Below are 25,181 nucleotides of genomic sequence, written 5' to 3' on the forward strand. Positions count from 1 at the left end.
TTCAATTCATGGATTTGTTGCCATTGGATTTGAAGGTGTTAGCTCTAAAAAGTGATGATAGACGAAAAACTATCGGATCAGGCATAGAATTCTTATCGAGAAATGACTGTTTTCGTGTATTCAAGCTATCTCCATTATATATTTACTTCTGCACAATGAAAGGACATAAATTTTGTGGATTAGGCATAGATGTGCATCCTCTTTTAGTAGATGCATATCGAAACTCAGGAAAACCTCAGACATACAAACAAAGTGCAGATTTAGAAAATGCATATCGAGAAGTTTTAGGAAAAATTAATATTCAAATAACGATCACCCATATCACTGGATTGATTGATGATGTTGTTTGCTTAGACCAATACCAAGGCGTTCAGCACAAGCAGACAGAAGCAACAAATGAAGTTATTGTTTTACAAGATTCTTCAACTTCAGCAATGAAGAGACAAAAAAGAAAGGCAACAACACATGTTTTCGATCCATTTCCAGATTTGCTTTACATGTACTATGATTATCAAACTGCTGCAAATGATTTCATCATGGAAGCGATTCCTACTGGAGAAAAAGCCGAGATGGCCATCTCAGCAAGGAACTTCGAAAAGCACAAGCAACTACAAGAGCTCAGGCGTGAAATTGACGTTAATCAAAATATCATGGAAGAATCCGAATACAATCACATTAATTCCTCCAACGAAGCATTCAATACACCAAGTGATTTCTCTGATTCCGATGAAACTCTTGGAACTCAAGATTTACTTCGCGAAATCAGAAGAACACTCGGAGTTACAGATCCTGTTCGCAGAAAGCGGCCAAAGCCAACTAATTATGATCCTACAATCACCAAGCAGTCCGCCAATGTCCAAATTACTCAACATCCTCTTGATTTGGACGCTAAAAAGGAAAAACCGAAAGAACCGAAATACAAAGAAATCGGAGGCGATACTTTATCACGTCTCAATAGGAAGGCTATTCCAAAACCACAAGAACCTCCTAAACAACCTCGCAAGCGAATTACAACTTACAGATTGGCAGATCTCGCCGTCAAAAAGCCAGAATTACCTCCTCCAGAGCCAACTCCTGCTCCTCCACCAAAACCAAAGCGGATGACACCAATTCTGATGAAAGTACAAACAGAGAGACCGAAGAAAGAAGAGAAACCAATAGATTTGAACGCGAAACCGAAGAAGAGTCAAGATTTAATAAGAAAGAAACCTCAAGTTACTTCAACAGAGATAATTTCCATCAAAACAAACGATATTCCACAAAGAAAGAAATCTCCTTCTCCTCCAAATCCAAATCTCAAGAAGGCGAAATCTCAAGCAGTCATCGAAAAAATCCCTCCAAAACCAACAACAGATTCAAAACAAAAACTTCAAACAAAAGAAAAAACTCAACAAAAAGAAAAAAGTCAAACAAAAGAAAAAAGTGCCAATTTGCCAAAAGAAAAATCTTCAAAACAAACTCCAGAAACAACAACAAAACAAAAAGAAAAACAACAATCATTACCACAAAAATCCCAAACAAAAGAGAAAACACAAACCAAAGACAAATCTCAAACAAAAGAGAAAACTACAACAAAAGAGAAAACTACTACAAAAGAAAAAGTTCAAAACAAAGATAAAGAGAAGGTTGAAGTTGTTGTTCCTGAGCCTGTTAAAGAGAAAGAACAGAAAGGAGAACCACTTAATGCAACTGATGTTCCAACTAAAGAACCAATCGAAGAAAAAAGGAGTTCTTCGAAATCATCAACTCCAGAAAAAGAGAAAGAAAAAGAAAAACAAAAGAATTCATTTTCAGAAAACTCCTCTTTCGATTCCTTCGCATCATCTCCAAGCAAAGATAAAGATAACAGAGATAAAACAGAAACCATCGTTGTTGATTCCTTTGAAAGCGAATCTAAAACAGGTAAAACAGATACAATTGTTGTTGATTCCTTTGAAAGCGAATCTAAAACAGGTAAAACAGACACAATTGTTGTTGATTCGTTTGAAAGCGAATCTAAAACAGGTAAAACAGATACAATTGTTGTTGATTCGTTTGAGAGTGAATCAAAGACTACAAAGACAGATACAATTGTTGTCGATGATGATGTTCCTTCTAAAGAAGTTTCATCTGATTTGCAGATTTCTGATTCATTTGAATCTTCAACTTCGAAGTCTAAAAGTAATCCGAAACCAGCTGATTCTTCGAAGACAGAAAGTACCGTTCTATCAGATACATTTGATACTAGTTCTGTTGTTGTTGTCCAACAAGAAGAAAAGAAACAGAAATCAGATTCAATTGATATTTCTGATTCTTTCGATGATACATCAACTGTTGTTGAAGAAAAGAAAGAAGAACCGAAACCAACAAAAGAAGTTTCATCAGAAACATTCAGTGATACATCAAATATCATAACTCAAGATGATAAAAGCAAAGCCAAAAGTGATTTCTCTGATGAAACATTTACTGATACATCGAATATCATATCAGAGAAGAGTAAGACAAAGAGTAGTACAGCTGATGATCATAAAGATGATTTCTCTGATGAAACATTTACTGATACATCGAATATCATATCAGAGAAGAGTAAGACAAAGAGTAGTACAGCTGATGATCATAAAGATGATTTCTCTGATGAAACATTTACTGATACATCGAATATCATATCAGAGAAGAGTAAGACAAAGAGTAGTACAGCTGATGATCATAAAGATGATTTCTCTGATGAAACATTTACTGATGATTCAACTGTTGCTAATGATAAAAACAAATCTGATTCAACATCAATTATGGATTCATTCGGATCTAAAGACAGTGGAAAGAATGTCTTAGCAGAAGAACCTGTAATTGATAGTGGTGGAAAGAAGGAAATCGATGTTGGAACTGATTCTTCTTTAGGACCGCCTTTGAATCCGGATTCTTTCAATTCTCAGAAAACAAAACCGAAAAGTGACGAAGATACATTTGCTTTTACATCTAGTGATGATGACTCGATAACAGTAGGAAGTGATGACAATTCTCTTATTGCTACACTGACAAATGACCAGGAGAAACAATTAGATGAAGATATTCAAGGTGATGAATTAATGAATCTAATGAACACTGAAAATATCGAGGCAAAGAAGTCAGCAACTAATACAAGTGAGGATACTTCAAAGACTTCTACAAATGGTAACTCAATTCTTTCTGATTTCGATATTTAATTTATTTAATATTTTTATTTTATGTTTGTTAATGTATTTATTCTTATTTATTGTTATTAATTTAAATGCTATTTATAGATCTAATTCTATTGATGCAATTTTTATTTAACAATTTCTTAATCAAATATTTATTAAGATTATATAATGAGCAAAATCATCACATCCATTAGTGACCAGATTATTGATATAGATATAGAAGATTTTATTAACATCTTTCAAACTTTTGAGTATATCCTTATATGATATGAAGGTAAAACAAAAGCTATACATTTGGATTCTCCTTTTCGTTACCCCCTTGATTTCTAAACTTAACACTAATGTGTAATCCTATAAAAATATTTGCCAACTTTTTTTTTAAAAATGGGAATAGTTCAGTTTGATTGTCCATTGATTCGGAGACTTAATTTCTACAATGCACAAGATAAATTTATATTGGCAATCAATGGTGCCGAATTAATAATAAATAAATCAGTTGCAATAGGAATTTCGGGAAAAATTTCGGGAAAATACACTTTGGATAAAAGTTTTGCAAAAATAAACGTTTGTACTGAAATTAAATCACATAATACTGCTAATATTTTGAAAGAAATACTTCTTAATGGAAAAGTAGATTTTGAATTTGAGAACACACTAACGATGGATCTTTTTCATATCGGAGTGGAATTAGGAATACAAGAATTAATCGAATTATACAAAAAGTACGCTATTGATGAAAAAGAATTAGATATTGATAATTGCTTTCAATTACTTGAATTTTATTTACAGATGTCATCAAATGAAAAGATATCAGAATGTGTTGATTTCATTTCTTCCCATTTTTATTCAATCATTGATGATGATCTCAAAAATATTGCGAAAAAACTTGGATTTGACATTCTTCAAAGGATAATAAGTAACGATAAACTTGTTATAGATGATGAAGATTCTTTAGTGCGCACTATTATAACTCTCACAAGGGAAAGCGAAATTTTCTATCCATTGTTTGATTATGTTCAATTTGAGTATTGCAGCGAAAAAATTTTAGATAAAATACAAAATTTAACTGATTCAAATAACTTTATCCATATTGTTAAATCATTCCATGATTCAATAGCAAGAACAAGAAAAAATTGTCCAAATGGTCCGCGTTATATCGATTCAGAAGAAGTTCTATCTCAAATTGAATTAATGAAAAATTCTGATTTCGAAAGCATATATAATTTTCTTGAAGATTTATCAGAAAAAGGTAGAATAAATATGCTTTCGAAAGCAAAGAAAGAATGTCTTATTCAAAAGAATTTAAATGGCTGTAGTATGCTTCATCAAGCAATTGAGAAAGGAAATATCAGATTAGTTAAATATCTTGTCTCTGTTGGAGCAAACAAAGATGTAAAAAATTATATAGGCATCACTCCACTTCATATAGCAATAGAAAAAGGAAATTTTGAAATTGTTAAATATCTCATATCGAATGGAGTAGACAAAGAAGCAAAAGATATATTTGGCGCTTCTCCAATTCATAAAGCAATATACAACGACAAAATTGAAATAGTTAAATATCTCATATCGAATGGGGTTGATAAAGAAATAAAAGATAATTTTGGTGTTACTCCACTTCTAGCAGCAATTAAGCAGGGAAATTTAGAAATTGCTAAATACCTATTATCAATTAGGGCTAATAAAGATGCAGTAAATGTATTTGGTTATTTTCCAATCCATTATGCATCACAATCTGGTAACCTCGAAATTGTAAAATATCTCTTATCGATTGGAGCTAATAAAGATGCGCAAGCGGCATTTGGTGTTACTCCGATACATATTGCATCATCATCAGGAAATCTTGAAGTATTGAAATATCTCATCTCTATTGGAGCCGATAAAAATGCAAAATTTGATAATCTATATTTATCTTTTCTTGGTACAATCCAGAAAGAACCTATTGCGGCAATAAAAGGTCTTCTCTCAATTGCATATACCGATGTTCCAAAGACTGACGATGGGTATGGTTTATTACATGCTGCAACATTTTCTAACAAAATTTCAGTTGTTGAATTTCTCAATTCTATTGGTTTTGATATAAATGCAAAATCTAATAATGGATTTTCCTCATTACATGTTGCTTCAATGTTTGGAAATCTTGAAATGGTTAAATATCTAATTTCAAATGGTGCTGATATGAATGTTACAACCAAAGATGGAAAGACACCAATTTCTGTCGCAACTGAAGAAGTTAAAAAATATCTATCAACCATTGAAACATGTAGAAAAATTCTTTTCCAAGAAAAATAACATTTTTAAAGATGTACATGTACATGTTGACATGTGATCCTCGGTTAAATGAAATTATAACACTTTTAAAAATTTATTTGAATTGAATATGTAACATATTTTTTGTCAAGTTTTACATGACAAATTTCGATTTTGTCACTTTTTAAAATCATATTTGAAAGTTTATGATGCGGAATTTCACACAAAAAGTTCTGTATAAGGAAACTTTCAAAGAGGCGCAGAATTTTGAAACTAGTATTTCGATGATTCAACTATTTATGTGCCAATTTTTAAATATTCGAAGTCATTCTGAACCAGGAGCTCTTTATTTTTCATTAGGATCCTATGGAATACCTTCAATTACTAACTGTGTTTTCAAAAATTGCACATCAGTTGCTTCAAACGGCGCCATTTTTATTTCTGCAGAATCATTTAATTTAATTGCTTCATGTATAGATAATTGCGAATCATTTTCAAAATGCCATGCCTTACAAGGCTGCACAAACCCACTAGGTAAGCTATTTTTCAATGAAACGATGATCAAATCTTCCACAAATCGATATTACGACCGCGGGCAATCCGCAATTACAATTTACTCAGGAAGAAATGTTTTTGTCGATATAAACTCCACATCCAACTATTGCTATCGTGGTTCTGCTGCTTTATCTTTAGTTTTTCCAACTTTGGCTTTCGTTCATTACTCCATGCTTGCGTATAACAACGGCCCATCACTTGTTTCATTGTCATATTGTGAGCGTCCTCTTGAAGTTTTAAGTTCAATTATTTTGAAAAATAATGTTTCAACATTATTCCATCTTCCTAACGTCGTGGCAGGCTTTACTAACTGTATTATCATTAACAACACCTTCACCATCTTCCTAGAGAACGCATCTAGCCCTGCTTTGATTGGATGTGCTGTAGACTTCGAAATTCCATTTGGTATATCTAAAACGTTCATATATTCGAATCCAAAGAAATTACCATCGATATTCTACCACAACGTCTTTGAAGGCGACTGTAAAATTGTAAATTACAAATCTCCACTTCCTACAGCCACTCCATTACCAACTTCTACACCTAAACCAACTCCTACAGCCCGTCCAACACCAGAGCCAACACCATGGCCCACTCCGTCACCTGTTCCAACAATATCTGCAAAACCAACACCAGCAATGACACCATCTCCATCACCATTACCATCTCCTGTCGCTACACCAGCAATGACTCCAGAACCAACGCGCGAAGACAAGAGAAGGCCAATTCATAATTGGGATGACCCAGATGACTTCGTTTCGAAGGATGACGACGACGGGCCACGAATCCCTGATGTCAGACCTGAAAGAGATCAGGATGACGATGACGACGAGAATGAAAACCGGGAGACGAAACGCGCAAACATTCCTGGAAAATTCGATGACAACGAAGATGAAGACGAAGACACAGACAACAATGACGAATGGAATGACGCAAACAGACCAAAGATTGGACCAGACGGAAAGCCAATTAAACAGCAGGAGAAACAGAAAGAAAGTAAAAAGAACGTCAGAAAAGATGATGTCGATGATGATGACGACGACGAACAAGAGAACAAGAACTGGGCGGATTCATCGAAAGGAAAAGAACCAAGGGTTAGTAAGGATGATGATGACGATGATGAAGACGAGAAACCAAGAAAGAGACCAGCAATTAAAGAAAAATAAAGTTTTGTTTTTTATTTGTTTTATTAAAAATTTTGATATGTTTTTTTTAAAAAAAACCTTGTAATAGAAGAAATGCAGCTTTTAACAATACACAAATACTTTGTTTGCTTTGTAATAGACTTGACTGAATATAAAATTCGATTCCAATGATCTGGAAGATCAAACGAATCAAAATTATTGACCCGAATTTTTCAAAAAATTGATATCAATTCAATTTTGTATGAAAAAAAATTCCAGATCAAACTTGTAGCAGAGAAGTTATCTTTATAATTAGTTTCAAGTTGAAATTTCAAACGTTTTTAGTTGAAAAAATTTCCACAAAGTCTGGAATTTTTTTTAAGTCAAATTTAAAATCTTTTCCTAGCACATCACTTTTTATTAGACACTGATGAGTGAGCTAGGAAACATTCGTACATGTCCATCCTGTGGAATTTCAATTGAGAAATATAGTGGGTGCAACGAAATCCATTGCATTTGCGGGAAGTACTTCTGCTGGGTATGCCGAAAGGATTTTAATACTGCACAAGAAACCTTTGACCATTTGAAAAAATGTTGTGGTTATTTTTCCAAAGAGCCAGCTACTGTCAATACCAATTAAATTCTTTAGATTCTCCAAATTAAATGTTAAAAGATTTTTATTATTCTTAAAGTTGATCATACAGATATTTTTTTATTTTGTAACTTTCATTTATTACAATTTTGATACAAATTTCCATTCTTTTTTTTATGTCTCAAACCAAATTTGATGAAACTCAACACGTAAAGTTATTCGATCAAAACAAAGATTACATTGATACTTTGAAATCAATTTATCGACTCAAAGCAAAAGATAAAGGTGAAATTACTAATTTATACAACAAGATTAAAACCACCTTGATTGAAACAAAGATATTCTCACCGTCACAAATAACCGAAATTATTAGTAGCTCAATAATATACAATAATGCTTATTTAAAGTCCTATTTAACATTATTCAAAATGATTAATGCAGAATACAATCTCAAAAAACATGAAATACATCCTAATATTTATTATAGAGTTTTTCCAAATGAAAATTATTTGGATTTTCATGAGGAAAACACAATTTTCAGAGCAATTATGAAAGATGATAGAAGTTCTCTCATAGTTTTTATAAAAGATGATGATGGCTTTGATACACATCAAATGATGGATAGTGATTACTATCCAGATGGATATTTATCATTACTCGAATTGTGCTGCTATCATGGAGCTGTTGATTGCTTTAAAATTTTTAGAACAAAATTCAATTTCAAAATCACAAAAAGATGTCTTGAATTAGCATTTATAGGAGGAAATCCAGACATCATGAGTGAGTGTCTGAAAGTCAACAAACCATACAAAAGATGCATGAAATATGCAATTGCTTCACATAACATTGACTTTGTTTGTTATTTAATGAATGAACACAATATTGACATTGACTTAAAATATTGCTGCAAATTCAATAATCTTCAGGCGTTTTTAGTTTATTTAGATCAAACTAATAATATTAACGATTGTTTTATTTATTCACCAATGTTTAATATGCCATCTCTTTGTGAATATTTGATTTCTCATGGCGCAGATGTCAATACGACAAATCCCAAAAATCAAACTACTCTTCATCTTGCTGCCAAACATTCCAACAAAAGAGTAGTTGAATTTCTTATTTCACATGGTGCAAATATCAATGCAAAAGATTCAAATGGAAGAATAGCTCTTCATTCTGCAATCACTTATCCTACTTTTAATTTAGAAATCATTGAATTCCTTGTTTTGCATGGTGCTGAAATTAACGCAAAAGAAAATAAATATGGTTATACTCCTCTCCATAAGTCAACATCAGAAACGATGACCGACATCGCAGTATTTCTTATTGAACATGGTGCAGATATTAAATCAACTGATATAAAAGGACAAACTCCACTCCATCATGCAGTTGACTACAATAATGTAGAACTTGTCAAATTACTTATTTCTAAAGGGGCAGAAATCGATGCACAAGATTTAAATGGCGAAACGGCTCTGCATCTTGCTGCATTGAATGGTAACACGAAAATGGTTGAAATTCTTCTTATAAATGGTGCAAACGTTAATGCAAAAAATGTAGATGGAGTTACTGTTCTTCAAAAAGCATCGGTCAGTTATTATACATATTATGAAACAAATAGAGAAGAAATTGATAAAACAAATGTCGTTGAATATCTTATTTTATATGGGGCAATTATCAATGAAACCGATAATAGTGGTGATATGGCCCTGCATTATGCAGCATTCAGTAATAACATAGAAGCCATTAAATTACTTCTTTTATATGGCGCCATTGTTGATGCCAAAGATAAAGATGGATGGAGTGCTTACAAAATTGCAGATGCCAGAAGGTATAATGAAATAATTGAAATTTTGACCAAAAATGGATCAACAGAGCAACCATCAACAATGAACTTTAATTTCAATGTTTTTCCACAATTCGGTTTCTTCTAGGACTCATTAATCTTGATTTGTTACATTACAGGCTCCAATGCATGCTATGGCTATCTAAAGGAGCACAAAGAATGAAATTTAGAAAACTCTCAATTAACTTTTTTTTATCATAACCACTGTTAAGTTAGTAAATGAAAATTATTAAAATAAGGAAAAATTCTATTTCCATGTTAGTGATTTCCTTTCTTTAATGTCGAACAATTGAATTCAAAAAAAATTTCTTAAAATTCTTGCAAATGACAGATCATACATAGATTTCTCATATACTTATCAAAATTATGTGGATGTAAGTTGATAAAAATAGTAAAAATCATTAAGCAAAATCATATAAATATATTCAGATTCATTATCGTATTTCACACATGATTCATATCCAAAGGAAAATTAACAGATATGATTACTCATGTAGGAGCAGTAATGTGGCTCATTGTGGCTTAAATCATTCAGAAATCTGAAATATATTTATTGTTTGAATTTCAGTTTATCATGCACAAAATAAGCACATACTCTGTTAGTGGTTCTATATTATATCTTTCATCTCATTGCTGATTGAATTAATATATTGAGATATTATTTTATGATATCAGTAAGGTATGATGACCCTTCTAAAGTCAGTGTTTCGGATGCTATTAACGTATCTGGAAACATTTACTCCCACAAATATCCATGCTCAACATCAGACTGCACCCCATATGCGATTTTATTTAACCCTGGTATGTATAAAATTGAATTATGGGGTGCCTCTGGTGGATTTCTGGATAATCTTGGTGCCCATGGCTCCTATACAAGTGGTCTACTTCCTATTTACAGTCCTCGTACTTTGTATATATATCTTGGCCAAAAAGGTGAATGGGCCGGTCAGGCCACTTTTAATGGTGGTGGAAAAGGAACAGTAAATGTTACGAACCCAGAAAATCATGTTTCAGGGGGCTCCGGCGGTGGGGCGAGTGATCTCCGCCTAACTAATGGACCCTGGAAAAATTTTGAAAGTTTGAAATCTCGAATTGAGGTGGCTGCTGGCGGCGCTGGAACTTCATTCTATAATGATATACCAATAGATGGTGGTGCTGGAGGTGTTCTTGAAGGCTACAACGGTACCATTCGCTACTGTTATCAACCATATAAAATTACAAATTCCAGTGGAGGAACACAAACTTCAGGTGGACTTGGCTCCAACTCCTCTGGAATTAATGGTGGGTTTGGATATGGTGGCGATTGTGGGAGTGGACATCATGGCAGCGGTGGTGGCGGGGGCTATTACGGAGGTGGGAGCGGCGGTTTTGTCTCATGCCGAGTTACAAGCGGATCAGGCGGCTCTTCTTATATATCAGGGTTTGATGGATGTCGAGCAATAGCAAAAGATTCAAAACCAAATTCGATACATCATACGTGGAGCTCATTACACTACTCAGGACTCCGATTTTATTCTCCTTCAATCAAAGATGGCATGTCAGAAATTCCTTGCACAAACTCAACCATTGATGAGTCATGTACTCAGATCGGAAATTACGGTCATGGTTTTGCTCGTATCACTATCTATGAACAGCACGACCCAGTGACAATTAAGAGATGTCATCCTCTTATAAATAATTTTTATATTTCGGTTTTCATCTTGATTTATTCTGAATAAAAACTGAAATTCTAGCTAAGATAATTTTTTGTTTGTTTATTTAAAAGCTGTTAATCATTTAAAATGACAATAAACTTGATTCGGGAAACTTTAGAATCTAATAATACTTGTCATATCAATTGTTGAGCTTTCATGAGTTTTATATAATGACTTCAGATTTGTCAAAATTAATCAAGATATTGATAAATAAAAAGTAAATGAAAGAAAGAGTTTTTAGAAGATAAAAAGTTAGATATGCCACGAGAGTGTATTTTCTCCGTTTCCACGAACGAAAAGGAAAGGAATATCAACAAAGCTGAGCAAATCGAGCCAACCAAGATAAATCGATGGAACTGTTGCTTCACGCGGAACAATCATTGTGAGAACAATGAAACTACTTGAAATTGAGTAGTTCCTGATTAAATCTGAAAGAAGAAGGTATCTGCTTGTCAAGTTATTGACTTGTTCTCCAGGGTCTTCAATATTTGCGACAAGAGAATTCCATTTGGATTTAACGAGAAGAGAAGCTTCTTCGTTTCTCAATGAAACTTCAATTGTAATGACTTCAGCTTTGATTCTGAATTTGTAGAGGAGATGTTCCATTCTTTCTTGTGTCTTCTGGAAATCTTGATCATCATCAATGAAACAAAGAGTCATAATTCTCAAATGAGCGTTCTTCCACTGTTTCTCTTTGCTCAACAAATAAGGAAGAAGCAATGTAAGTCCACCATCATCAGCAAGCCACCAAACATCAATTGTTCCCTTTCTGTCGACTTCTGAGAATCTGTTTAGATGTCTCAAAACAGTTACAGAGAAATTAGCATCGAAAGCTGTTTCAAGAGTTCTAAAGAATTCATTTGATTGCATGTTGTTCCAATCTTCTGGGAACTCTAAACACAAAGTGTTTGGTCTCATCATTCCAATACCTGCAGTCAAAAGGAAGTCTCTAACACCTTCATGGAAAGTTGGTGCGCATGTTATATCATAGAAAACATGATAAGAATCATCAGCAGCAATGAAAGATTCTGCTCTTTCTTTGATGAGTTTTCTGATGTTTGGCTTTTCTGTTGTAACATTCACTCTTCCAACAGCCGCCATTCCATGTCCAGAAAGTAATTGGTTAATGAAATCAATGGCATGCAAACAATCATTTGGTTTCTTTTGTGTAACGAAAATCATGTTAGATCTATATGTTTTAACATGTGGAGGAACGTTATAAAGGTTCAATGCTTCTTTCATTGTTGAATAGAAGATATAATTGGAAAGAATACTGCCCCAGGAATCATGGATATGTACACATTTGTAATAAATCAATGTTGTAACAATTAATAATCCAATGACACCAAGGAAAATGATCCAATTAACAAGAACAGCTCTTGCTAAACATACAACAACAAGGAAAAGAGAAACCCATTTGTTAAAGATCTTAAAAACTGGTCTGAATCCTGGATTATGTTGTGAATCTGTTAAATAAAGGGCGAGGTTGACGAGAGCGAGTGGGATTAAGAAGAAAACGTTGGTTAGGGACTGAATCATTTCACGTGTTTCAACAAATGAGAAACAAAAACCAATTAAAACAATTAATGAGTTGGAAATAATTGATTCATTGTTAATCATCTTGCAATTGATGAATTTTGGAAGCAATCCATCCTTAACCATCTGTGTAACAATTCTGGATCCACCCAATGTCATAGTAATTGCAGATCCAATACCAGCGCACATGAAACCAATGTAACTAACAAGAGGATTGGCGGAAATGGTCATGAAAGCAGCAGGAGCATCAGGGAGATGTTCAAAATTGGCACATCCTGAAATTAAAAAGAGCATGAAAAGGAACAAAACTGATGAGGTAATCAATGCGGAGTATCCACCAACAGGAATAGCTTGTTTGGCTGGACTTAAACTGCCAGAATAATCGGCAATTGTGATAATGCCATTAACATTGGAGAAAATGTAAAATAAAGTAAGATCGAATGTTATACCTTCTGGTTTCCAATTCTGCTTGAATAAGTGGCTGCTGAAACCTTGATAAAATGATCCGGCAGATGGTTTGTTAGTTATGAAGCCAGCATAAAGGAATCCGGCACCAACAGCTAACGCACCGCATAAAAGAGCAAGAATAACAACAAGCATTCTTACTCCTAAAAATTGAAGAAGTAAAACTGCAACGCAAGAAATGAATTGGATCAAAATCGAATCGGTATACTGGTTCTTCGTCATTGTGTATGGTGAATAAAGAGAAGAAATGTTTTTTCCAAGGTTATAAAAATTCGAACTGATCGAACATGCATGACCAATAATCAAAATGATACCGATGGCTCCGGAATATGTTGCTCCTAATGATCTTCAGATCAAATAGTACAGACCTCCTTTCTGCATCTCGCCATTTGTAGCAAGGGCCGAAATGCTGGAAAGAGTTCCATAGGCGATAATAACATAGACTAAAAATAATAAGAGACCATATCCGAGACCGAATTTTTCGATTGTTTTAGCAACATCAACATTATAATTAATGCAGACTAAGTTTAAGACAGTTGGAACATAAACACCAAGCATTGTTCCGAAAGATATTGATTTGAATCTAAATTTCTTTTTCGGTTCAGGCTTAGTAACTTCAAATTGCGCTAAAGATCCAGGATTTTCTTCCATAATTGAATGACGCCTGATGTCTTTGATTTTAGGTCTAGCTTCTGGAACTTTGTATAAAATTGTATCGGGAACGACTTCGTTTGCGTTTAAAAATGCACTTGGCAAGACTTTATGCTGATTATTGTGTCCTTCTTCCACAGAATTAGGTTCCTCATTAAGAGGAACACTCATTTCCTCGAACGATGCTGGAACATCATCAAGTAAATCGGACATTTACAAATATTGCTAGATTTTTTTTAGGTTTGATTCAAAAAAATTCAATGGAAGAATCGATATTTTATTTTGTGAAAATTATACTACTATTTTTATCTAAATGCATTATGAAACGACATCAAATGTTCAAATTTTAATCAAATTGAGGCAATCATAACACAAAAAATGAAAATAAAATAATCGATTATTTAAAAAATATTTTTGGAAAAATTAATGTACGAATTATAATTCGTATTTTGTTAAAGATCGCTCATTTAGAAATGTTATTGTAAACTTTTCAATTTTTGCGAGATTATTCAAAAGAAGCAATTGGGATATCTTTAGATAGGATAGAGTATTTGTAGTTCTAATTTTTAAAATTTATGAATAATAATGATTAATGAAAGATTTTTCACAAATTGTGCGACCATTCAAGGAATCTAATAGGTTTGATCGAAGTATTTGTATTTAATTCCATTTTTACAATTGTTTTTCCAGTTGATATGTGAATCTTTTGACTGAACATGAACCAGATTTGAATCGTTATGGATTATATTATTAAATAGTAGACTATGGAGTTGCATTCTTAATACATAATTTCCTTTATAATTGTATTGCTAAAAAACTATGTTTTAAATCGCATTAGATAATAGAACTACTTTTTCATTGAAAAAATCGATGGAGTCAATTCCCCATGGAAAAGTATAATAAAGCAATTAGCATATAAGCAGATAACAAGAGAAAGCAAAACCGTAACATAATCTTCAGTAGAATCAAAGGTATATGCATAAGGATTCATCTATCCATTGGAAGCTGATAGTAAATTTAATAAAAAGCACTTGTAAATTCCATTAAATTGAATTTCAATTCATAAATGCAAGAGGATACTTAAAATTAACACCACCACTTAAATATAAATGGAATAAATATCGTTTTCTTTCATTGTTGTTCTGTGGTTACTTGAAATCGTGATTTCCAATTTAAAATTATACATTATTTGCTTTGAAATACAGTTTTTATATTAATAAATGAAATGAAACTGATGAAACACATATGAAAAATAGCAAATTTGAAATTCACATCACTCTCAAAAGTGAAATTTCTTGTAAATCGGAAAAAACGAAGATGTTAATTAGTATGAAAATATTGATTTCAATTCTTTCCTCAAAATCACATTCAATTAATTTTGAATGACCAATATTCGGAAAATGTGTGAGGAATTAAATGTCATGCACAATACAAAACAAATTAACTGACTTTTTTGTCGCCGATAAAATTCATTCTGAATGAAAAATATAGGCCCCTATGAACCCCATAGATTTCTTGGATCAGGATCATTCAGCGGTGTTTGGGAATGCCAACATATGAACACAGGTGAATCTGTTGCTTGCAAGGTTGTAGATATAAATACCGCGATTTCAGATCAAGTTTATCCCCATTTTCGAAATGAATTACTAATTCATAGTAAAATCCACCATTCTAGCATAACACAGTTAAAAGATATTATAATGGATAATGAAAATATTTACATTTTTATTGAACTATGTAATGGTGGTGATTTGAATGATATAGTACAAGACGTCGAAGGTCTCACAGAAGATGAGGCAAAACATTATTTCCACCAGATCATTGATGCTCTTTCCTATATTCATAAACTAGGAGTTGCACATCGTGATGTTAAGCTAGAAAATATTCTTATTACGACCGATGATGATGCCAAACTTACAGATTTCGGATTATGCAAGCAACAACGTGGAAACGATCCCACGTTAACTACATGCGGTACACTAGTTTATGCTGCACCAGAAATCATTCGAGAAGAACCATACAATGGAATGAAAGCAGATATATGGTCTGCTGGTATTGTTCTTTATGCAATGATTGCAGCTCATTTTCCGTGGATTGTTCCAGATGATTTACCACCAGATATTCTCATGAAAGAAACTGCAAAGCAGATAGCAGAAGGAGATATATCATTACCCGATGGAATTAGCGATCAACTACAGAATTTATTAGGAAATATGTTAAATGTTGATCCAGAAGAGAGACCAACGGCAGATGAAATACTTCAGCACCCATGGTTTGCTGATTTGAACGATCCAGAAGAGTATGACGAGCAGCCAAATAATGATATTGTAAATCTTGTCGAAAACTTGCTTCATGACCTTGATATGAGAAGGGAAAATGCTAAAAAAGGTAAATAGATAATACAGTTTTGTACATACACTTAATAATAAAAATTCGATATAAATTATCATGAAAATAGACATAAAATGTTTGTACTAAATACAATTAACATGTAAATATAGTCCTAAAAAGATTTTTTAATGTATATAACGCATAAAATATAATAAAAATGAAAATAACATGAATTAAAGCCAAATATCATTGTTTTCGGCATTACCTTGGTTATTTTTATCTGATGGTTCTTCATCCGGTACATCTTCAAACACTTCGATATGGCCATCATTACCTGATTCCAAGCTTGCCTGCCACCATAGGGATGTCTGCGTTTTATTATCCTCAGTAACGATATCAATTGGTGTTTCATTGCCCATTTCATAGAATGAAGCTGATCCACCTTCCGATGACTCAGCAGCTGTGGCTTCCTTTTTCTTCTTACTAACAAAAATTACCACAACAATGATAATTATAATAATAACAACAACGACAACAACAATAATTATAATTGTTGAGCTACTGCCCTTAGCATTTCTTTGATCTTGATTATTAGAGTTATTGTTTGGCGTTGAAGATGGTGATGGGATTACAACTGTTGTAGATGTGGGTACAATTGGTTCAACTTCTGATGAAGTAGAAGATGGTATTGTTTCTTCAGAATTGGTGGATGATGATGCTGTTGTTTCTTCAGAATTGGTGGATGATGATGAAGTTGTTTCTTCAGATGAAGTCGAAGATGATGTTGTTTCTTCAGATGAGGATGATGAGGATGATGATGTTGTTTCTTCAGATGAAGAAGATGAGGATGATGTTGTTTCTTCAGATGAAGAAGATGATGATGTTGTTTCTTCAGATGAAGATGAGGAAGATGTTGTTTCTTCAGATGAAGAAGATGAGGATGATGTTGTTTCTTCAGATGAAGATGATGTTGTTGTTGTTTCTTCAGATGAGGATGATGAGGATGATGTTGTTGTTTCTTCAGAAGATGAAGTTGATGATGACGTTGTTTCTTCAGATGAAGAAGATGATGATGTTGTTTCTTCAGATGAAGATGAGGATGATGTTGTTTCTTCAGATGAAGAAGATGAGGATGATGTTGTTTCTTCAGATGAAGATGAGGATGATGTTGTTTCTTCAGATGAGGATGATGAGGATGATGATGTTGTTTCTTCAGAAGATGAAGTTGATGATGACGTTGTTTCTTCAGATGAGGATGATGAGGATGATGATGTTGTTTCTTCAGAAGATGAAGTTGATGATGATGTTGTTTCTTCAGATGAAGATGAGGAAGATGTTGTTTCTTCAGATGAAGAAGATGAGGATGATGTTGTTTCTTCAGATGAAGATGAAGATGATGTTGTTTCTTCAGATGAGGATGATGAGGATGATGTTGTTTCTTCAGATGAAGATGAGGATGATGTTGTTTCTTCAGATGAAGAAGATGATGATGTTGTTTCTTCAGATGAAGATGAGGATGATGTTGTTTCTTCAGATGAAGAAGATGAGGATGATGTTGTTTCTTCAGATGAAGATGAGGAAGATGTTGTTTCTTCAGATGAAGAAGATGAGGATGATGTTGTTTCTTCAGATGAAGATGATGTTGTTGTTGTTTCTTCAGATGAGGATGATGAGGATGATGTTGTTGTTTCTTCAGAAGATGAAGTTGATGATGACGTTGTTTCTTCAGATGAAGAAGATGATGATGTTGTTTCTTCAGATGAAGATGAGGATGATGTTGTTTCTTCAGATGAAGAAGATGAGGATGATGTTGTTTCTTCAGATGAAGATGATGATGTTGTTGTTTCTTCAGATGAAGAAGATGATGATGATGTTGTTTCTTCTGAAGATGATGACGAAGATGTTTCTTCAGATGAAGTAGAAGATGATGATGTTGTTTCTTCGGATGAAGTAGAAGATGAGGATGTTGTTTCTTCAGATGAAAATGATGAGGATGTTGTTGTTTCTTCAGATGAAGTTGAATTAGATAAGTTTTCAGGTTCTGCAATTAGTTCTTGCACAACTTGCTCATTTAATTGCTTTTGAGGAATTCTATTGTAATCATTTGCAAAAAAGCTACTGAGAACAATAAGAATCAAGATCATTAAGAATTTTTTTTGTTAAGGTTTCACTTCAAAAATTTTAAAGTTTGTGAAAAAAAGGTCTAAAATAAATAATTTCATTTTTATTATTATTTCTTCTAAATTTTGAAAACAATTTAAATGACTTGTCAAAAAAGTGTATTATTAAAGTTAGACCAGTGTTTGGTAATTTAAAATAAAAATGAATTCATAATTCGAAATCTTCGGTTAGAATCAGTCATTTTAATTCTTATGGAATCATTGAATCTATATATGGTTTAAAAAAATTGAAAGATTCCTCGATTTTCAAATACGGGCCATTTTTTGAATGAAAATCGATTACAAAATCTATATTTATTCATAAATGCTCACCTTTTCCTAGAATGCTGATTTTACTAAAATCGCAAAATTTTGAATACCCTCAAATTTTTGCTTTTTTCAATTTCCCTGAGATCAAAAATGTGATTATAACCGAGTCGGATTTTAGCATTTGTTCATCATAGTATTACCATTATAAATGTTCTTTGATATCCTATACTTCCATATCAGTATTGGTCGAGAGGTTATCGATTTTGTAATTTAATCGTCGTCGTTATCGATTTTGTAATTTAATCGTTATCGTCTTTTTCTAAACGTGCATTTTTACATTAAAAGCAATGCAACTCCAAAATTAATTGGTATTTAGACTTTAATTAGGTGCAGACAAACGAAATGCAGTCCAAATATTTTGGTGATATATGAATTACATAAATTTAGGGAAATTGAAATTATATCTTTTTAAATTTTTAGGAAAACAGATTTATAGAATTGTTTAAGTCATCAAAATAATGCAGACTTAGGTCAAATTTTCCAAATTTAATCATTTGCAAGACTTTCAAGCGACTTCAAAATGTCGAAATATAAGTCCAAAAATAAAATTACGATTACAGTCTATCCTCAATTATTATCACGCTAATTATTGAGTGACCCATGCGTTCGTATGTATGTAATACCTTTTAAAAAGGAGATGAGAGAGATAAACTACATTTACAATTTAAATCTGATGTATTTACTTGTTACATTTACAAATGTAAATGTTTCTCGTAATGTTTACATTTTGTAAGTATAACGAATAAAAATGACGCACTTTTTTTACAAAGTCAAATTATGCGATACAACTTTACTTGTTACATTTACAAATGTAAATGTTTCTCGTAATGTTTACATTTTGTAAGTATAACGAATAAAAATGACGCACTTTTTTTACAAAGTCAAATTATTGTTCGATTTTTGCAGCTTGTAAACGATTAATTGTATAAAGCAATTGATATTAGCACGACATAACTGAATAATTCTAATATTGAAATCAAAAGCCCTTAAAATATCATGATATTTTAATTTCATAACAAATCTAGGAGACTATTTGATGAAAACATATCCGATGTGGGTTTTGTTGTATTATATAACTTGTTATTGACTTCTTAGCTTTCCAAATTTTTTTCGATAATGAGAAAACGAATGAAAAATCAACATTTGGTCCATTTAAAATTTGATTTGTTTACATTTTTTTTACTTTTTGAATTTCAATTTATATTTTCCTCAAGAAATACTTTAGATTTTAAGAAACTAAATCATATAATCTACTAAGAAAATATATTAAATCCTATAATACTCAAAGTTTTGTGATAAATCCGATCTTTTTTATTTTACTTTTATTATGTTTTTGCAAACTTAAGGTCTCACTAGGTAAAACATAATACTCTTTGAAGTTAAGTATTTTCACAAAGAGAGGACCAACAATATCAAAAGATTGAATAAAGATTTGTATTATTTTATTTATTTTTAAGAACATGTTTAAGAACCCTCATTATCTCCACGAATATTGCATATTTTTCTATTCTAAGACCACCAAAATTACGTTTTAATATAGAAAATAACATATTTATGTGATGCTAAAGTCGAAGTCCTTAAATATTTTTGAAATATTTACAAAATATGCTCTTTCTATCATCGATACTTTAATACAGAGCAAATTTAGTAAATGTCATCACATTATTTTTTCATAAATCGTTTTCGAACTTTTGAAATATTTATTTTAAACCAGTTTTCTACATTTAATATGTGAATTATATCAAAAGTAGATGGGCGATACTTGTAAATCTATTTAAACTATTAGTTTGCTATTATTGAAGAACTTTATAATTTTTTTTTCTTATGTATGGAATTAAAGATAATTTTGCCGATTCCAACTGGTTTTTCTATATGAGTTAAATATGCCAAGTGAAATTGGACTTGCCAATATTGTAAATCGAAGTATGGACTATATATCGATTTTCATTGATTGATGAATAACTCGGAGTAATGTAATTGTTGATAATGAAAAATAGTTTTCAATTGCTGGTAAGGGCCAATGTATGTTCAATAGCTCCGAAAGCAAAAAATGCACGTTTAGAAAAAGACGATAACGATTAAATTACAAAATCGATAACGACGACGATTAAATTACAAAATCAATAATGACCCGTATTGGTCTCTATTGGATTTCAAAAAAATTCTCCATATTGAGTTGCAAAAGAAAAAAATTGAGGGTATTTTACAAATGTAAAAGAAGAATCCATTAGAATACAATCAAACCACATCCATCAAATTCAAACCTCAGCCGACCAAACATGCAAAATTTATTTAGAATTGCTACATATTTAATCAATTGACGCTGTTTAAATTAATAATTGCGAACAGGCATTTTTATTTTGTGAATAATTTATTCTTTTTTTGAATTTTTCAATTTTGCTTCAATTTTTGAATGAATTCAATTTATTAACCACTAAAACTTTTTTACACTTGCGAATACTTAAATTTTCATATGTTTACCTATATAAATTAAAAATTATATTCATTTAATTCAATTGGGCAATTTCCCTTTAAAAATTCTAATTGATCTGAAATTCCTAAACCAATCCTATTCATGGACTATTGGGTTACAATATTTATCAAAAAACCGAAAAAGAAAAGAAATCTGAAATTTCAGATTTAAAAGTCTCTTAATTTCATATATTTCATTAATATTTTTATATATTACTCTCATATTCCAGACAAAACATTAAAAAGTTAAAATAATTTTAAAAAATCTTTCCAAATGAGATGCATTTTCATATTCGCCCAATAAATAACAATAAACATTGATTTTTACGGATTTGGCATGTATATCTCTAGTCCAAATGAAATTTGATCTGAATGATAGATATTTATGCTATTCAAAACCTTGTAAGAATTTGTTTTTGTTTTTTCTTAACTATTACAAGTCAGAAAGCTATAGACACCCTCCCACAATTTTAAAATTTCATACGATTTGCCTGAGATTCATATGGAAGGAAGAGGTGCCTAAGAGGAGAAATAATTAACCAGATGAATCTAATGCAGGATTTCGAGAAATTTGATTTTTTTGACTTGTAAAGCGTCAAAAATGATTTGTAAAATGTCAAAAATAATAAATGTATGGAATTAATTTAATATTTTGTCTGATAAATGGATAATTCTTTAACCATGACATAGGCGGTTCATATTTTAATGAAAATAATATATATAAGCATCAAAAAATGATATTCATTTGTGCTATCTAATACCACCTAAGAAATAAATGCGGTACACTAGTTTATGCTGCACCAGAAATCATTCGAGAAGAACCATACAATGGAATGAAAGCAGATATATGGTCTGCTGGTATTGTTCTTTATGCAATGATTGCAGCTCATTTTCCGTGGATTGTTCCAGATGATTTACCACCAGATATTCTCATGAAAGAAACTGCAAAGCAGATAGCAGAAGGAGATATATCATTACCCGATGGAATTAGCGATCAACTACAGAATTTATTAGGAAATATGTTAAATGTTGATCCAGAAGAGAGACCAACGGCAGATGAAATACTTCAGCACCCATGGTTTGCTGATTTGAACGATCCAGAAGAGTATGACGAGCAGCCAAATAATGATATTGTAAATCTTGTCGAAAACTTGCTTCATGACCTTGATATGAGAAGGGAAAATGCTAAAAAAGGTAAATAGATAATACAGTTTTGTACATACACTTAATAATAAAAATTCGATATAAATTATCATGAAAATAGACATAAAATGTTTGTACTAAATACAATTAACATGTAAATATAGTCCTAAAAAGATTTTTTAATGTATATAACGCATAAAATATAATAAAAATGAAAATAACATGAATTAAAGCCAAATATCATTGTTTTCGGCATTACCTTGGTTATTTTTATCTGATGGTTCTTCATCCGGTACATCTTCAAACACTTCGATATGGCCATCATTACCTGATTCCAAGCTTGCCTGCCACCATAGGGATGTCTGCGTTTTATTATCCTCAGTAACGATATCAATTGGTGTTTCATTGCCCATTTCATAGAATGAAGCTGATCCACCTTCCGATGACTCAGCAGCTGTGGCTTCCTTTTTCTTCTTACTAACAAAAATTACCACAACAATGATAATTATAATAATAACAACAACGACAACAACAATAATTATAATTGTTGAGCTACTGCCCTTAGCATTTCTTTGATCTTGATTATTAGAGTTATTGTTTGGCGTTGAAGATGGTGATGGGATTACAACTGTTGTAGATGTGGGTACAATTGGTTCAACTTCTGATGAAGTAGAAGATGGTATTGTTTCTTCAGAATTGGTGGATGATGATGCTGTTGTTTCTTCTGAATATGAAGAAGAAGATGTTGTTTCTTCTGAATATGATGATAAGGAAGATGATGTTGTTTCTTCAGATGATGATGACGAAGATGTTGTTTCTTCAGAAGAAGATGATGATGAGGATGTTGTTTCTTCTGAAGAAGTTGATGATGACGTTGTTTCTTCTGAAGATGATGAGGATGTTGTTTCTTCTGAAGATGATGATGTTGTTTCTTCTGAAGATGATGATGATGAGGATGTTGTTTCTTCAGATGAGGATGAAGATGTTGTTTCTTCAGATGAAGAAGATGATGATGTTGTTTCTTCTGAAGATGATGAGGATGTTGTTTCTTCTGAAGATGAGGATGTTGTTTCTTCTGAAGATGATGAAGATGAGGTTGTTGTTTCTTCAGATGAGGATGAAGATGTCGTTTCTTCAGATGAGGATGAGGTTGTTGTTTCTTCGGATGATGTTGTTTCTATTGATGAAGATGATAATGTTGTTTCTTCGGATGAGGATGAGGATGAAGTTGTTGTTTCTTCAGATGAAGTAGAAGATGATGATGTTGTTTCTTCAGATGAAGATGAGGATGAAGTTGTTGTTTCTTCAGATGAAGTTGAATTAGATAAGTTTTCAAGTTCTGCAAGTAGTTCTTGCACAACTTGCTCATTTAATTGCTTTTGAGGAATTCTATTGTAATCATTTGCAAAAAAGCTACTGAGAACAATAAGAATCAAGATCATTAAGAATTTTTTTGTTAAGGTTTTACTTCAAAAATTTTAAAGGTTATTTTAAAATGATAAAATAAATTCATGTAGTTTTTATTTCTTATAAATTTTGAAAATAATTCAAATGACTTGACAAAAAAAAGTGTATTATTCAAGTTAGATCAATGTATGTGTTTTGAAATTCAGTTTGAATCAGTGGTTTATTGAAGTTATTTAATTAATTTTTGTAGAATTAGCAAAATCTAAATGTGACTAAAGATATAAAAAATAAAAAAATAAAATAAAAAAAAGATTGAATTTGAAAGGTACTCAAATTTTGAATATTTTGCAAATATAAAAGAAGGATTTATTGGTATATAATTAAACTGTATTCATCAAATGCAAACCTTAGCCGATCAAGCATGCAAAATTTATTTAGAATTGCTACATATTTAATCAATTGACGCTGTTTAAATTAATAATTGCGAACAGGCATTTTTATTTTGTGAATAATTTATTCTTTTTTTTTGAATTTTTCAATTAGGCTTCAATTTTTGAATGAATTCAATTTATTACACTTGCGATTAATTATATAATAATATGTATTATTATAAAAAAGAAAACAATAAAGCACGTTAAAATTTTTCTTTCTTGATTTTTTACAAAATCTACTTAGAAATATGCAAAATATGACTAAATAATTATAAATTTCAAGTTAAATTTTAATTTTGATAAATAAGGTAGTCACAAAATCTAAGTTGTGAAGCTCTCAAAAATTGAACCGTACTCCATACAAAATTTGTGTACCCTCACTACTTAGATTTTGTGGCCTTCAATTGAGAGGTTAGTTTTGATAGAGCACGTTATAAAATTAAAAGGGAAAAATAAATAAAATTTAAACATTTAATTAGATATAATGTAAGGAGTGTAATTCCAAATTTTCTAAAAAGTATTCAAATTTGAGCATTTTTTTGGAAATAGTAAATCTAATATGTACATCTAATAACAACATGATTCATCACCTTTTCAAGCTCTGCAGTCAATTTTTTGAAATTTGATTGAAATAAATGTAGCAAAAAGTACATTTCATTAGGGAATATATGAATTTCTCTGGAAACAGGCTGATAAATTTTAAATTTTGTCCAATCAACATGAATGCATTGAGAAATTTGGATTGATTTTCTGGTAGAATCTGGAACAATTCAACCATGTATAAATGGATCATGTACTCATCATGAAATGTTAGTGTTAGAGTTCAAAAGAAACAGAATGAGTGGAAATCAAACACAATCTGAATAATTTTAAACGTATAAAATCTTTAAGTTTGTATTTTGAATTCTACATATATGATTGTGTAATTCGTTCTTTCAAATTTTCGGATTCAGGTATGTTTTGATAAAATTCATTCCCAAAAACATCAATTAACAATTAAATTTAGTGTATTTTAAATATATATACGTATTATATTT

The 25,181-nt window shown here is 31.6% G+C and overlaps 11 protein-coding genes across 11 annotated transcripts, besides 4 other annotated features; 7 read left to right on the forward strand and 4 right to left on the reverse strand.

The window, feature by feature from the left end:
- Positions 1–8: 8 nt before the first annotated feature.
- Positions 9–3,182, forward strand: TVAGG3_0059090 (uncharacterized protein; the record flags this gene model as incomplete). The annotated part of the gene is made up of 1 exon (XM_001579248.1): positions 9–3,182. One exon carries the CDS (start codon positions 9–11, stop codon positions 3,180–3,182), a length of 3,174 nt encoding a protein of 1,057 aa, XP_001579298.1.
- A 360-nt stretch (positions 3,183–3,542) lies between these two features.
- Positions 3,543–5,450, forward strand: TVAGG3_0059100 (spectrin binding; the record flags this gene model as incomplete). The annotated part of the gene is made up of 1 exon (XM_001579247.1): positions 3,543–5,450. One exon carries the CDS (start codon positions 3,543–3,545, stop codon positions 5,448–5,450), a length of 1,908 nt encoding a protein of 635 aa, XP_001579297.1.
- Positions 5,451–5,606: 156 nt separating this feature from the next.
- TVAGG3_0059110 (uncharacterized protein) lies at positions 5,607–7,172 on the forward strand (the record flags this gene model as incomplete). The annotated part of the gene is made up of 1 exon (XM_001579246.1): positions 5,708–7,129. The coding sequence occupies one exon, from the start codon at positions 5,708–5,710 to the stop codon at positions 7,127–7,129; it is 1,422 nt and encodes a 473-aa protein (XP_001579296.1).
- Positions 7,173–8,227: 1,055 nt separating this feature from the next.
- TVAGG3_0059120 (spectrin binding) lies at positions 8,228–9,846 on the forward strand (the record flags this gene model as incomplete). The annotated part of the gene is made up of 1 exon (XM_001579245.1): positions 8,228–9,613. The coding sequence occupies one exon, from the start codon at positions 8,228–8,230 to the stop codon at positions 9,611–9,613; it is 1,386 nt and encodes a 461-aa protein (XP_001579295.1).
- Positions 9,847–10,106: 260 nt separating this feature from the next.
- On the forward strand, positions 10,107–11,328 carry TVAGG3_0059130 (glycine-rich protein family; the record flags this gene model as incomplete). The annotated part of the gene is made up of 1 exon (XM_001579244.1): positions 10,191–11,243. The coding sequence occupies one exon, from the start codon at positions 10,191–10,193 to the stop codon at positions 11,241–11,243; it is 1,053 nt and encodes a 350-aa protein (XP_001579294.1).
- Positions 11,329–11,471: 143 nt separating this feature from the next.
- TVAGG3_0059140 lies at positions 11,472–13,442 on the reverse strand (the record flags this gene model as incomplete). The annotated part of the gene is made up of 1 exon (XM_001579243.1): positions 11,472–13,442. The coding sequence occupies one exon, from the start codon at positions 13,440–13,442 to the stop codon at positions 11,472–11,474; it is 1,971 nt and encodes a 656-aa protein (XP_001579293.1).
- Positions 13,443–13,568: 126 nt separating this feature from the next.
- Positions 13,569–14,084, reverse strand: TVAGG3_0059150 (potassium:chloride symporter protein; the record flags this gene model as incomplete). Its single annotated transcript, XM_001579242.1, has 1 exon — positions 13,569–14,084. One exon carries the CDS (start codon positions 14,082–14,084, stop codon positions 13,569–13,571), a length of 516 nt encoding a protein of 171 aa, XP_001579292.1.
- Positions 14,085–15,351: 1,267 nt separating this feature from the next.
- TVAGG3_0059160 (protein serine/threonine kinase protein) lies at positions 15,352–16,309 on the forward strand (the record flags this gene model as incomplete). Its single annotated transcript, XM_001579241.1, has 1 exon — positions 15,572–16,267. The coding sequence occupies one exon, from the start codon at positions 15,572–15,574 to the stop codon at positions 16,265–16,267; it is 696 nt and encodes a 231-aa protein (XP_001579291.1).
- A 126-nt stretch (positions 16,310–16,435) lies between these two features.
- TVAGG3_0059170 (uncharacterized protein) lies at positions 16,436–18,346 on the reverse strand (the record flags this gene model as incomplete). The annotated part of the gene is made up of 1 exon (XM_001579240.1): positions 16,436–18,346. The coding sequence occupies one exon, from the start codon at positions 18,344–18,346 to the stop codon at positions 16,436–16,438; it is 1,911 nt and encodes a 636-aa protein (XP_001579290.1).
- A 538-nt stretch (positions 18,347–18,884) lies between these two features.
- Positions 18,885–18,965: a terminal%2Cinverted (terminal inverted repeat of MuDR-N2_TV transposon ID:TVAGG3_0059180).
- Positions 18,885–19,091: a mobile genetic element.
- Positions 19,092–20,714: 1,623 nt separating this feature from the next.
- Positions 20,715–20,824: a mobile genetic element.
- Positions 20,739–20,824: a terminal%2Cinverted (terminal inverted repeat of MuDR-N2_TV transposon ID:TVAGG3_0059190).
- A 981-nt stretch (positions 20,825–21,805) lies between these two features.
- On the forward strand, positions 21,806–22,386 carry TVAGG3_0059200 (protein serine/threonine kinase protein; the record flags this gene model as incomplete). Its single annotated transcript, XM_001579239.1, has 1 exon — positions 21,997–22,365. The coding sequence occupies one exon, from the start codon at positions 21,997–21,999 to the stop codon at positions 22,363–22,365; it is 369 nt and encodes a 122-aa protein (XP_001579289.1).
- Positions 22,387–22,474: 88 nt separating this feature from the next.
- On the reverse strand, positions 22,475–23,749 carry TVAGG3_0059210 (uncharacterized protein; the record flags this gene model as incomplete). The annotated part of the gene is made up of 1 exon (XM_001579238.1): positions 22,534–23,748. One exon carries the CDS (start codon positions 23,746–23,748, stop codon positions 22,534–22,536), a length of 1,215 nt encoding a protein of 404 aa, XP_001579288.1.
- Between the last annotated feature and the right edge of the window lie 1,432 nt (positions 23,750–25,181).

This window comes from Trichomonas vaginalis, chromosome IV (genome assembly GCF_026262505.1).
Source record: "Trichomonas vaginalis G3 chromosome IV, whole genome shotgun sequence".
NCBI classification, from domain to species: domain Eukaryota; phylum Parabasalia; order Trichomonadida; family Trichomonadidae; genus Trichomonas; species Trichomonas vaginalis.